Source organism: Papaver somniferum, chromosome 2 (assembly GCF_003573695.1).
Source record: "Papaver somniferum cultivar HN1 chromosome 2, ASM357369v1, whole genome shotgun sequence".
NCBI classification, from domain to species: domain Eukaryota; kingdom Viridiplantae; phylum Streptophyta; class Magnoliopsida; order Ranunculales; family Papaveraceae; genus Papaver; species Papaver somniferum.
In genome coordinates this window covers 195965456-195978724 of record NC_039359.1, presented here as the reverse complement: position 1 = coordinate 195978724, position 13269 = coordinate 195965456, and the positions used below count along the sequence as shown (strand labels likewise).

The 13269-nt window shown below is 37.7% G+C and overlaps 2 protein-coding genes across 6 annotated transcripts; one reads left to right on the top strand and one right to left on the bottom strand.

The window, feature by feature from the left end:
• Positions 1 to 730: 730 nt before the first annotated feature.
• Positions 731 to 3073, bottom strand: LOC113352555. Its single transcript, XM_026596365.1, has 3 exons — positions 2744 to 3073; positions 1634 to 2676; positions 731 to 1505 (listed from the first exon to the last, which is right to left on the bottom strand). The coding sequence occupies exons 1-3, from the start codon at positions 3071 to 3073 to the stop codon at positions 731 to 733; spliced, it is 2148 nt and encodes a 715-aa protein (XP_026452150.1).
• A 657-nt stretch (positions 3074 to 3730) lies between these two features.
• LOC113350130 (dual specificity protein phosphatase 1-like) lies at positions 3731 to 6888 on the top strand. Of its 5 annotated transcripts, none has more exons than XM_026594212.1 (7): positions 3731 to 3906; positions 4266 to 4362; positions 4543 to 4691; positions 4796 to 4931; positions 6041 to 6161; positions 6326 to 6472; positions 6666 to 6888. In XM_026594212.1, exons 3-6 carry the CDS (start codon positions 4581 to 4583, stop codon positions 6468 to 6470), a joined length of 513 nt encoding a protein of 170 aa, XP_026449997.1. In that variant the 5' UTR covers positions 3731 to 3906; positions 4266 to 4362; positions 4543 to 4580; the 3' UTR covers positions 6471 to 6472; positions 6666 to 6888. The 5 variants fall into 5 exon arrangements, with proteins under 5 accessions (XP_026449997.1, XP_026449996.1, XP_026449998.1 ...); XM_026594211.1 differs by having other exon boundaries at positions 4491 to 4691; XM_026594213.1 differs by lacking the exon at positions 4266 to 4362.
• The last annotated feature ends 6381 nt before the right edge of the window (positions 6889 to 13269 follow it).

Sequence of the window (13269 nt, the reverse complement as noted above, 5' to 3'; positions counted from 1 at the left end):
CAACTTCTGCCGGCAATTTAAGAGCGGCCGAATTTACTGAGAAAACGCCTTTGCTATCTAAATCCCAAATCTTATAATCCTCACCACCAGCAATAACCTGCAAGTTATCCACATCAATATTACAAAGAATCATCAAATCTCTTGTTTTTTCAGGAATAACCCAAGTACCATCAAAAATGATATCACTTACTCTAGCCTTAAAATCATTAGGGTCTTTGGAAGTGATACCAAGTCTTTTCCCAATAGAAAAATCACCACACTAATTATCAAATAATAGTGAAGTATTAGCACCATTACCTATAATTGAGCGAGTATGCTTCTGCACTAAGTTGTAAACCAAGCGAATTCCAGGAAAAACCGAAGAACCCAGCTTGTAATTTATCAGATTACCATTGATCTTAAAGTATTTGGCCTTCAAAAATCTGGCCCAAATCTTGTTTGAATCCCGAATAGAAATCCAAAGCTTCATGAGCATAGCCCTATTAACATCATTTAACTTCTTAATGCCAAGACCACCTTCACGCTTTGAGAGGCATAGATCATCATATAGAACAGTAAAATATTTACGTTTCTCGGCATCCCCGGACCAAAGAAAATTTCTAATGGACCTCTCAACTTGCTTAATAACCGTGCATGGCCACTTATAAACAGCCATAGAATGAATAACATAACTAGAAATCACCGATTTAATTAGCACAAGCCTCGCTTGGAATGATAAAATTTTACCTTTTCAGCCAGCCAACTTGTACATAATCTTCTCAACCACTTGACGAACGTGAATATGCCGAACAATTCCAGGTTTCAATTGAATACCTAAGTACTTATCCGGAAACATAGCTCTCTCCATACCCAAATAGTTAGAAATAGCAATAGCACGAGAAATTCTATCACCTCCAAAATAAAACTTGCTCTTTGCATAGTTTACGCACTGACCAGACGCACTTTCATACAAAACAAGCATATTCTTCAAATTTTGAAAACTATGAAGATTACCTTTGCATAAAATAGGGATATCATCCGTGAAAAGTAAGTGAGTGGGCGCCACACCTTTCTTACTAACCATAACATGCATACCATTATTTGCGCACAACTTGGAAAGATTGCGACTTAAAACATCTTCAATAAGAACAAAGATCAAAGGTGAGAGAGGATCACCTTGACGTAGACCTCTAGTAATACTGAAATAACCTTCAGGGCATCCATTATTCATGACAGAAATCCGAGATGAGCTAAGGATATTAAGAACCCACATGCACCAAGAATCAGAAAAGCCATAATGACGAAAAACTTCAGCTATGAAATCCCAACTTACCGTATCAAAAGCTTGGGCAATATCCAGTTTGAGGCCAACATTTCCATGCTTCCTTTTCGTATTGATCTCATTGATCAATTCAGACGCCAAAGCTGTATTCTCATGAATGTTTCTACCCTTCATAAACGCCACTTTCTCTTCAGAGATCAACTTATTTAAAACAGTACCAAGCCTAGTAGCCATATTCTTAGTACTGATATTGAAAAAAAAAAATTGCTCAAGCCAATTGGCCTATAGTCTTTAATAGCATCAGACTTGTTATTTTTTGGAAAAAGAACAATAAAACTAGAGTTAATGCCATTAGGGATTTTACGCATAGACCAACAGTTTGCAATTGCATTAAAGAGATCTCTAGAAATAATGTCCCAGCACTGTCGATAGAAAGAACCTGTGAAGCCCTCTGGGCCAGGCGCAGAATCAGATCCCAAATCAAAAACCGCCATTTTAACTTCCTCCAAAGATGGAATAGCATCCATATAAGCACTTTCAGTAGCTGAAATGCTCTCATGTTCAATACCAAATAAAACTGGATCAATATGAATGTCACCACCATTAAATTTGGCCTGATAATGGTTAACAACGTAATCCTTTATCTCATCTTGCAAAAACAAAGTAGTATCGTTTGAAATTTTAAGCTCTGATATGGTGTTTTGACTTCTCCTCATGTGGATGTTGTTATGAAAGAAACGAGCATTTTGATCACCATCCTCCAACCAAGTTACTCTTGATTTCATCTTAAGCATAATGACCAACTCCGTTCTCACATCATCAACCTCCTTTTTGGCATCCGCAACCCTTAGGAATTGAAATTCATCTGCCGGATCATAATCAAGAAAATCATTTTCAGTTTCAAGCTTCAATTCAGCCTGCTTCAGATGAAATTGCACATCTCCAAAAATAGTTCTGTTCCAAATCTTCAACACCTCCTTTAGTCTCTTCAGCTTAGAAGTAAAAACAAAAGGGGGAGCACCATTAAGATCTAAACTCCAACTCCTTTCCACCAACTGCATAAAACCTGGATGGGAAAGCCACATCTTCTGAATTCGAAAGGGAACTCTAGCCGGCCTTGGATTTTCAAAAGCAAACCCAAAAATGGGGGAATTATCTGAACAAACCATAGGCAAGGCCTTGCATCTCCAGTTCGCATACTTATAGCACCAAGCATCATTAACAACCGCCCTATCATGTTTAGAGACAATTCTGTGAGCACCACTTCTACAATTAGACCAAGAATATTTTTTACCAATAGCATCAGCCTCAACCAAGCCATTGTCAGAAATCCAGCTACGAAACTCATTCATATAAACCTCTTTGATTGGCCTTCCACCCTTCTTTTCCCTCCAGGCGTAAAACGCAATTGAAATCTCCCAACACCAACCACGGAATAGATATAAAACCTAAACCCAATTGACGCCAAAGCCTCTTTCTTACCACCGGATTATAGGAAGCATGAACAGCCGTAATGAAATCCCCTGCAAAATTCACAGTAATTGCTTGCTTTGAAGTAGATAAAATACCAGGCCTTAAAAGAGTATTCCTCCATAGAATCCAAATATTACCTTTATCTCCATCAACCTCATTTGTAATAACATCTTCAGAAAAATCAACCAATTCAAGAGACTTAACAAAACGTACACTGCAGAAAACATGCGGTTCTGCAATGCAAATTACGTTAGGTTTGTGCAAGAAAGAAAGCTCCTGCAACTTGGCTCTTGCACCATCTTTAGCCAAGCCTTGAGCATTCCAATAAAAAACACGCATTAATTAACCATGCTCCTTGAAGGGCTTGCTGAACCCTTATCATCTTTTTTGCGCGTTTGACTTCGACCTCTTCTGACAACTTGGCCATCATCCCCAACTGGCTTGGCACCAGGTTCGCTTTTCTTTTTTGGCGCGGTTTTAACAACGCCCTTCTTAGCCAAATTATCCAACTTCTTCTTCTCAGCTAACTCCCTTCTAAGCTTATCTTCCTCATCTTTAGCGGCACTCCATTCCAATTTTTCAGCCTCAGTCTCAACGTTGCTTGCAGATTGCAAAGTATCTGGTATTGTTATTCAAAAAGGTGTTGGCGCCCAACTTGTTATTAGGTAGCCCGCCATTCCTCATAATGTTGCTCTTTCTTCTTAATAAAAAGACCTTAGGGTGTGTTTTTCTTTTATTAAATAAATAAGTGAATTAATCAATGGTACCTGAGTAATTTAACTATCCTAAGATACCCCTTATAAACATACTCTAACTAGACAAATCATTTTATATGCCTCAAAATCGGCTTCTTTCCGATAGGCGATAGCATTTATCCGTAGAAAACATAAGCAGCCCAAATTTTTGTAGCTTTCTAGCAGTATTGGACTTGTGTTAAGTTTTACTTGTTGTAGCCCATGAGGAAGTTTTGACCTTGCTCTAATGCTGTGTAGCCTGTTTCAAAAGATACCGTGGAAGTTCATCACCTGATAGGTTAGAAACTAAGAATAGAATATACCGCGAAATCTCTCTATATCCAGTTTTTCAATTGACATAAGAATCCCGAGGGAATGAAGCGAAAGAATTCTTTTCTTGGAGTCTCAGTTACTACGTCTAAGCAGTATTAATTTCAGGTAAACTTCATTTTCTAGATATATTATCTATTTCGTAGGGTTTTGAAGGTTAATTATTCTGATACTTTTAGAACCATTTAAATTCGTTTAAAGGACCCTTATTTGGGGTTTTATGTTGCACATCAAATTCAAATAGTCACTTAGTGCGCTTATGAAAATGAGGATGTACCAAAGAATTCATAAGAGTGTTTTTAGAATGAATGGGCGATATGCACAACTCTACTCCTGATCTTGCAATTGCAGACTTTTGGAGGTGGAAGAAGAAGAAGGGTGAAGGATATGCAGCATATCGAGTGTTTTTGGCCATCTCTCATAAATGAATTTCTTTGTGTGCTTGGGTCTTGGTGTGCTTGTTGTAGGGTTCATTTGGATTAGTATGAGTATTGAAGTGGGCAAATGAATTTCTTGGTGTGCTTGTTGTAGAGTTCATTTGGATGAGTATGAGTATGGAAGTGGGTAAGTGAATTTCTTACTTTGTAATCGAACCATGAGTGAAAACATGCTGTTTTCTGCGTTTTTCTGCATTTCCCTTTTAGAAATGTTATTTTTGTGGTAATGATTGGTATTTGGATCCTTTTCTGCAGGTCTTTTTGTTTCATGTTATGAACTGATAACGGTTATCAAAATCAATTGTAGTTTGCACAGTTGAAAGAGAGAACCAAGTTTGAGTCGCTATGATGGCTGGAGTTGAAGATGTTTATAAAACGCATATCGAAAAATTACTTCAAGCAATTTATGCTACAAAATACATTAAAGAAGATAACATCCCGTGCGAAATTGAAGAGGTAATAGACTCACTCTTGGATTCTTCAACATTGCAGCATGAGTGTTTGATTATAATAGAGAACGACTGCTGCCTAATCACGTATGTGCTCATCGAATTTCTTAGGGTCTTTACTTGGGTTCACTTGGAGCTGCACATAACAAAGATGGATTGAAAAGTAAGAATGTCACTCATGTCTTGACTGTAGCCAATATGTTAGCACCCCCACATCCAAATGATTTCATTTACAAGAAAATTGATGGTAAGCCACTTTCTTTGAGTTTGGCTAGATGACATTATTTTGGATCATGGTTTAAAAAGGCGCTTCTGGGGCGCGCTTTTGGGCGCTTTTTTGCGCTTCAGGTCCTAGGCGCTTCTAGAGCGCCGCTTTACGAATTGACTTATATTAGAAAATAAAAAGCTGGCCTTTGAAGCCTAGTAGGGCCTGTTTCACGTTTTCTAACTAAATACTAATAAAGCTAATTGATGGGGCATAATGATCATGATAAGATGACTGTCTACATGATGATATGAATGATACAGACATTCCTGGCTAGTATATTAAAATAGCTATTGGGTAGAATAGGCAATATCAGTATGCCATATGCTTCGTTTAATTGTTTCTTTATTATGTCTGAACTACTTCGTAGTTTTCTTTTATTTGGTTGACAACTTCTTATTTATATATTTTAAAAAGCTCGCTTTCGCTCTACGTTTTCGCAGCGCTTTACGCTTTAGTATGAGAGCGCTTCGCCCCACGCTTTCGCTTTTCAAAACCTTGTTTTGGATGCTGCCTTGAAATCTTTATGTTACAGTACTCTATTCTCATTGTATTCTTAGGGTGTGGTGTTGAACATGGATACTGTTTAGCTGCCATTATATTGATTTTCTTTCACACATCGATTTTGAAGGAAATTTTCTTGTAACTTAACGGTCCTAGGTTGCTAATTAGACACACAGCATTCACTAAGCATTATTGTTGCTTCGAAATCAGTAGGTACCTCTGCTACATGAGTAGAATTTCTGTATCACCGTCAAATCTTGTGAGATAGGAGGTGTTGACTATGGTCGCTCACTAACAGCTTTAGTGATTATTATGGTAATCGCATCAAGTCTTTTGTACATTATCTTTCACATTAGAAGCAGATAGTATGCAACTCCATTAAGTGTCCATCTGTAATGCTGTAATGAAACAGTGATGCTAAAAAATGATGGTTTTTATTCGGTTGTTAACGGAAAGTTTCGAATCATACTGTTAAAATAATCTACAGCTTAATTGCAGGGTTATCTGTCATAATGTGAGCATATAAAAGTACTAAAATTTCCATTGTAGAATCTTACTGTCTTACTGTATTCCTTCGTTGGTGCTAGTGACTGACAGAGAAGGCACAGACTTAACACGACATTTTGCGGAATGCTTTGATTTCATCGATGAAGCAAAAACAAAAGGTGGTGGTGTCTTGGTTCATTGTTTCGCAGGAAAATCTAGAAGGTGCGATTTTGCATTGTACAAGTGATTTGTATTGGTTCCAGTGGGGACAATTACAGAATGTCTCATTTCAGCTTAACCATAGGATTCAGAAAATAAAGCCTTGGTAGTTATTCTTTTGATTATGGTTAAAGCTCATAAAAGTTTCATGAACTTTTTTCTTTCAGTGTCACAATCATTGTTGCATATTTGATGCAAAAGCGAAGACTTAGTCTATCTCAATCTTTAGAACATGTTACGAGCAGAAGGCCAAAAGCTTCTCCTAATCCCGGTTTCATTCGACAATTACAGGACTTCGAAAAAAAGTCTTGAAGGTAACTACTGCTTCTTAAATCGGAACTTTAATCTACAGATATCATTTCCTGGGCATATGATAGCTACCTTGAGTAGTGTCAGCCATTGGGATACAACATATTAGCACCGTGTTAAAAAAGACCTTTGGTGTGGTATAAGTCGAAAGTTTTCGCTCTATGTTTTTGATTGTTTGTTTTCCCCCGCATTTTGCAGTGAATGAAACTGAGAAGACTGAATGAACTAGCATATGAAAACCTTGATGTATCTTTTAATGTTATACACTGCAAATATGTGGATTCCCTTTTTCTATTTTACATGAAATTTCAGAATGTGGATTATTAGGCTATTAAGACCAGTATAATAGAAACTAGTTTGAAGCATTTGAATATCCTAAGCATTTAATGGAAATTGTACAATCACATTATGGTTCTTATAAGATTTTGTCTCTTATTCCTATAAGATTTTGTGAGTCTAACTAACAAAATATAGTTTCCTTGGCTACGCGTAGGGGTGTCATTCCACTCTAGTGATATATGGTTTGACTCAGTGCTCCCAAATTGTTGTTTCTCCATACTAGAATAGGCTAGTGCTGTCCCTTTTGCCGGAGTATTGTAGATCAATCTTGCTTGAGTGTGTTTGTTGCCCTCTTTGGGGGTGACTATGGGCTTATGCATCTTTTTTCAAGAACGATTTTTTGGGACCATCCTTTTTTTGGGACCATGGTCTTATTAGGCCACCTACCCTACAATGTTAAAGGATGTCCTAAAATCAGATGAGATTACTAATCTGGCCCTTACCATAATTAAATTTGATCCTAATCTAATAACCGCCCCTAATCTAATAACTACCCCTGATTAAAATTAACCGTAACTTAATGTAAAATAAAAACAAAAGTATCTAAACCTAGCCGCACAAAAAAATCAGTTCTCCTCTACTTCTCTTCTTCCCCATTTCAACATCGTCTTCATCGATTAATCGTTGATTGATAAAATTTTCATCGTCGATTAATCAATCGACTATAAGAATGGTTCTTCGAAAGAAAACCAAAAGACTCCCAGGAACAGGTCCCCTATTAGGGCATCTAGCAAATCAGCCAAGTGATTTTGAGATTCATAAAGAAGTGGAACAACCAAGTGAATCCACAATCCAGTATAATAGACGCAGTAAGAAGCCTGATTCTGCCATGGGATCGATTCAAAGGTATTTTCCAACAAACCCATTACTTTTAATTTAATTTTGATTCGTTTAATTGAATAGAAATCATCAAAATAGGGTTCAAATGGAAGTTACAGTGCACTGTTCGGTTAGGACGAATTTCTAAAAAACCCTAGTTTGCTAACCGAACTTCCTGAAAGGAAGAACACGAAGAACAATTTGGTTCTATAGGATTCAAAACTAGGTCACCGAACTGCCAGTTATGTTAGTTCGCAAAGAATCCTAAAACTTTTTTCTCACCGAACTTAACCAGTTCTACAACAAATTGTTTTCCACATGTAACCGAACTGTCCAATTTTGCACGCTATTTTGAGTTTTTGTGTAACCGAACTGAGCTATCTTGTTCGGTTGGTTCGCATAAAATTCTAAAACTATTCAGTAACTTAACTTTACAAAAAAAGTAAATAAAAAAATTCAATGTAACCAGACTATGCTATTTTGCCCAATATGCTGAGTTTCAATTTAACCGAACTTGTCCAACTTTGTTGAGTTGCATACATGTGGAGTTCGGTTTATTCGAAAAAAACCTTGACAAACCGAACTCTTCACTAAATAGTGAACAATGTTGAGTCCGATTTGTTCGCAAAAAATCTTGAAAAACCGAACTCTTCAGTAGTTGCATACATGTGGAGTTTGGTTTGTTCGCAAAAAAACTTGACAAACCGAACTCTTCACTAATAGTGACCAATGTTGAGTTCGGTTTGTTCACAAAAAAACTTGACAAACCGAACTCTTCGCTGAGTACCCTTATTTTCATCTGATTTAGTGAATCATTTATCGGTTAAGATGATATCTTTTGTTTTCTTGATTTGTGGCAGAGGCAAAAAAATCCAACCAACCTTCACTGGAAGATCTGAGAACTCCCACACCTCGAGGCAAAGTACATTGTGATGCCGGTAAGCGTGGAACCAAAAATGCTAAGTATGGAGGTGGGTCATTACCGGGTGTTGTCATCCAAGATGGTGTCAATAGAGATAATGTTGACAACGTAATCCAACAAGTAAATGAAGAGATCGTGGAAGAGATGGGAAGTCAAGAACATAATCAAGGTGGAGAAGATGAACCAACTCAAGGAGGAGGAAATGAGGGTGGCGATGATGAGGGTGAAAAAGATGAGGAAGATAAAGACAAGGATGGAGATAAGGATGATGATGAATCAGAGGAGGACTCAGATGAAGAGGAAGAAGAAGAGAAACAAGTAGAAATAGTGGTAAAGAAACCTAGAAAGACGCCCAAAAAGCCTTGTGCTAGATATTCATACATTCCTGATGACAATTTGTGTTTGCCGCCAAAGAATCCAACATATGGTACTCCAAGAGATGGCGGGGAGGTATTGATGGGCTACAAAAACTCATGGGCTGCCAAGATCTTTGCGACAAAGGTATGGTTCAATCTTAACCATCAATATTTAGATTTCTCGGTCATTTTATTATATTTTGACATATATTATTCTTTTCTATATATATTAGTATATAAGATATGATGTTGTTTTTGTAGGACTATAATAATGCTGTTCGTGTTTTAAAACGTCAAAAGAACATGATATGGAATATAGAGAATGAGTGTGATGAGGTCCAGTTGGCGGTATATGATTGTGTACTTTGGAATGCGATACAACACGCGCACCAAAAATTTGATGCTGTCACCGTTACTGCATTTTCCGAGAGGGCTTATCCAGAGACGGATACCTTTCATCTACCATTTGGCGAGATGGCAATAACTCCGGATGATTGTTTTAGAATCACAGGCCTACAAATTACTGGAACAAGTGTTCGAGAAGGCTATGATCCCTCAATGACTTATGAACGTCTTGAAAAGTTGGTCGAAAAATGTCTAGGATGGAGCTTTTCCAAGGCACAATGTGAGTTTAGAAGAGCTGCAAAACATCATGAGGAAGGTGATGAGTATAATCCGTTTAACAAAGACCGCGCGTCCAAGAAGACATTGAAAAAGATCAAGATGACAACCTTGTTTGATGAGTTTAGTGGGACGAGAAATTTGGTTCTTCAAGGAAAGTTGGTGATGACCGAGGATAAGATTAAGCACCATGTGACTGCTTATTTGTTATATCAACTAGGAACCATTTTCTTCCCCGACACTTCAGGTCACGTGGTAAATGCCCATTACCTCCAGCTATTGGACCCCCTTGATGAGGTGAACAACTACTGTTGGGGCATTGCGGTTCTTTCATTCATTCAAGCGGAGCTCAGAAAAGCTTCGAGGCTTAAGAGTGTTTTCTTTGGAGGGTTATACACCCTTGTCCAGGTACGCCGTTGAATTATCCTTTGTGTGTTCGAAACTTCATTAAGTGAAGGAATAAATGTGTATTGTTACTAATCATACTACGAATGTATCATTTGTGGTTTGTTCTCATAGGTTTGGGTGTACGACCACTTCCCTAAACTGAAATTCTCTCATGCTCACAGTCCTTGGAAATATGGGAAGCCTACAGCTGGTAAATATGAATTTTTGAACTCACAAGACAAGAATAAGGAACAAAAGGTGTTGAGGTTGAGGGAGACATTGGACGAGTTAACGGTTGAAGATGTGGTTTTCCATCCATACACCCTTAATTCGGATAAAGAAGAGGAAGATGTTTGGGTTATTGATTTCTCACCTGTCGCGGGTTACAATGGACCGTTGTTTTATCCTGGCGGTTGTATAATGTATAATCCTCGAAGAGTATTGAGACAATTTACTTGCGTCCAAACTGTCCCACAAGAGGAAAAGTTCAACTTCAAGGTGCAGAAGCGGGAAACTAAAGACACCGAAAAGAATTTTGTTCCCAAATACGAACCAGCTCCATCAGTGGACCATTGGAACAACATGGGGAATTATATTGTTCCAAATGAAGACTTGCACGATTCGTATGATGAGCCAAATGCTGCCGATGATGGATATATGGAATGGTATGGAACTATTTCTCATCCTCGTGTAATAAACAAAGTCCAACAAGCCCGTGCTGAGAAAGCGAAAGCGAAGGAAGTGGAGAAACAAGCTCAGAAGATTATGAAGAATACGCCTACCTGTGGTGATGAGGCCTTGGTCTTATGGAATACGGCAGTAAGAGATTTACTCTTATTTTTTGCTTTTCAAAATGTTATGAAATATTGAAAAAAAAATAGTCATTTATTTATTCTTTTCATTGCAAAAAGGTGAAGTCAGGTGCTAAATTGATGGCAAAGATCCGGTCTGGAGACTCCATGGACACTCGAGAACAAATGGATCTCTACAACCAAATGAAAAATATTTTTTCACCCAACAATTTTGATCCAATGCCGGTGAAAAGGAGTCGCCAACAAGGGGAAGGTTCAAGTCGAATGGTTGAACAACAAAGCACTGGAGAGGATACTCATAGTGACTAAGGAAATGCTAAACCTCCTAAATGCAAGAGTAGGAAAGTTTCTCGTCGTAAATGAGTGATTGCAAACAATTAGTACTTTGTTTTCTTATGTTTCGAAGACTTTGTTATTGCGGATTTGGTAGTTTGTTTTCTTATGTTTGGAAGACTTTTAAAAATTGTGGCTTTGGTAGTTTATTTTCTTATGTTTGGAAGACTTAAAACACTTATGTTTGGAAGACTTTGTTATTGCGGATGTAGTAGTTTGTTTTCTTATGTTTAGAAGACTTTTCTTATGTTCAGAAATATCAAACGAATCAATTTTCTTATAGTTATTGTGGATGTAGTAGTTTGTTATCCTTATGTTGTTGAGGTAGTTCGGTTTGATAGTAATATTTCAGGTACAACCGAACTCCCAGTTCAGTTTGATAGCAATTTTTCAGGTATAACCAAACTCCCAGTTCGGTTTGATCGCAAAATTTCCATGTAACCGAACTGTACGGTTCCAAGAAAACTGAGAAGTTCCAGGGTTAGGTTCGGTTACCTGGTAAATTTCTGCAGGTAACCGAACTAAGGGGTTCGAAAACATGTCTAAAGAAATGTTTAGTTCGGTTATCTGCAGAAATTTACCAGGTAACCGAACCTAACCCTGGAACTTCTGAGTTTTCTTGGCACCGTAGAGTTCGGTTATAAGAAGATTTTGCGATGTAACCGAACTTAGGTGCTGACACAACAATGTACTTGTTCCGACAAAAAGAACGGCTCTTTTTATATCTGTTATACACCCCAATGGTATATATATGTCTCTCATGGTTAACATTTTCTATCAAATTTTCAGAAAAATGGCAATTCCTAGTCATAAATTTACTCTAGAAGAAAATATTTCATTTGTAGAAACTACGTTCTATGCTTTCCAAAGAGGGATGAAGAACGAAGACTCAATGGTGTTATGAGTAATAATTTTTGGGGAAAAAATCATGAGAAATTTTGCGACGACACAGGTAACCTTCACAACCTTGACCAACCACCTTTGTTCATTCGATTTGGAAAGATTCGAGAAAGAGTTGTGGATTTTTTGATTTTTTATCGAATTGTTGCAAAGATTCGACTTAGGGGTGAAACATTGGAGGAAATCGTTTTAATGTCAAAGAATGAATGGCGACGATGGAAAGGAAACGATTTCAAATATGAGGATCATTTCTGCATCCTTAGAGACTTTTTCATAATGCGTTTTGGGTATTAAGTCCTTTGTAATTTCATTTCGGCAATGTCATGTAATTTTATTTCCAAACCGAACTTATGTCATGTAATAGTTCGGCAATTTCATGTAATTTTATTTCCAAACCGAACTTATCATGTAATAGTTCGGTAAGTCATGTAATGTTATTTCTTAAACGAACTTATATAAATTGCATTGCAAATAACACACACACAAAAAAAAAGAACAAAGACCAAATGACCAAAAAACATAATGTTTCATTCATATGTTGATATTCATAGCATACTTAGTCGAACTAATGGTACATTTAATCATCCTCAAGTGAAATTGTTCCTTCGTATACAATTTGTCGGATTCCTGCAAAGCTTTCCACATCTCCATGTTATGTTCATACATAATGCACCAACCCAACATTGTGTCGGGGTTAAATTCATTCCACTAAGAGTGACCACATATCGGAGGCAATGGACAATTGCCTTGTAACCGAAGGCCGATAAAATGGTTGTTTTCAATCAACGCAATCACCACTCTTCTATGTCTAAGTTGCTCGACACATATGGTTGTTTTCGGAGTGTATGTGAAGCTAGCACCTTTTGAGAAATAGTGAACCACGCAATTGAATGCGTCGGCGATTAAGTGCCCACATATCGGCATGCCCATCCAATGATCCCTTGTGATTGTATTTCCCCCGTGGAGACGGATTTGATACCTAAGAAACTTCATGTTGAGACTATCATCCCCATCGGACAACATTCTCTTGTAAAATTCCGGTTTCTCCTTTAGCTTCATCAACAACCTTTGACGGACATAAGTGATTTGATTATCATCATATAGCTTGGCACCTTGAGTGAAAGGCCCTAGTTGTTGTACGACAACGTGGAAACCGGAATTACCATCCGGAGGGACGTCATCGGTGGATGTGACGTAATCTCTAATGTAAGGAGGTATCTCTTCCAAGAACCTTTTATCAAGATTGGTGAGGTGGTGTATCATTCATTGGAGCCTTTAGCTTCACGTCTCGTTGAGTAGGTTCCGACGGAGTA

Coding starts and splice junctions, on each gene's coding strand:
- LOC113352555 (XM_026596365.1), bottom strand. CDS start 3,073: ATGCGTGTTTTTTATTGGAATGCTCAAGGCTTGGCTAAAGATGGTGCA. Junction 2,677..2,743: donor ATGCTTCCTATAATCCGGTG/GTAAGAAAGAGG, acceptor TGGTGTTGGGAG/ATTTCAATTGCGTTTTACGC. Junction 1,506..1,633: donor AATGCAATTGCAAACTGTTG/GTCTATGCGTAA, acceptor TTTCAATATCAG/TACTAAGAATATGGCTACTA.
- LOC113350130 (XM_026594213.1), top strand. CDS start 4,581: ATGATGGCTGGAGTTGAAGATGTTTATAAAACGCATATCGAAAAATTA. Junction 4,692..4,795: donor TCCCGTGCGAAATTGAAGAG/GTAATAGACTCA, acceptor CGAATTTCTTAG/GGTCTTTACTTGGGTTCACT. Junction 6,162..6,325: donor TTCGCAGGAAAATCTAGAAG/GTGCGATTTTGC, acceptor TTTTTCTTTCAG/TGTCACAATCATTGTTGCAT.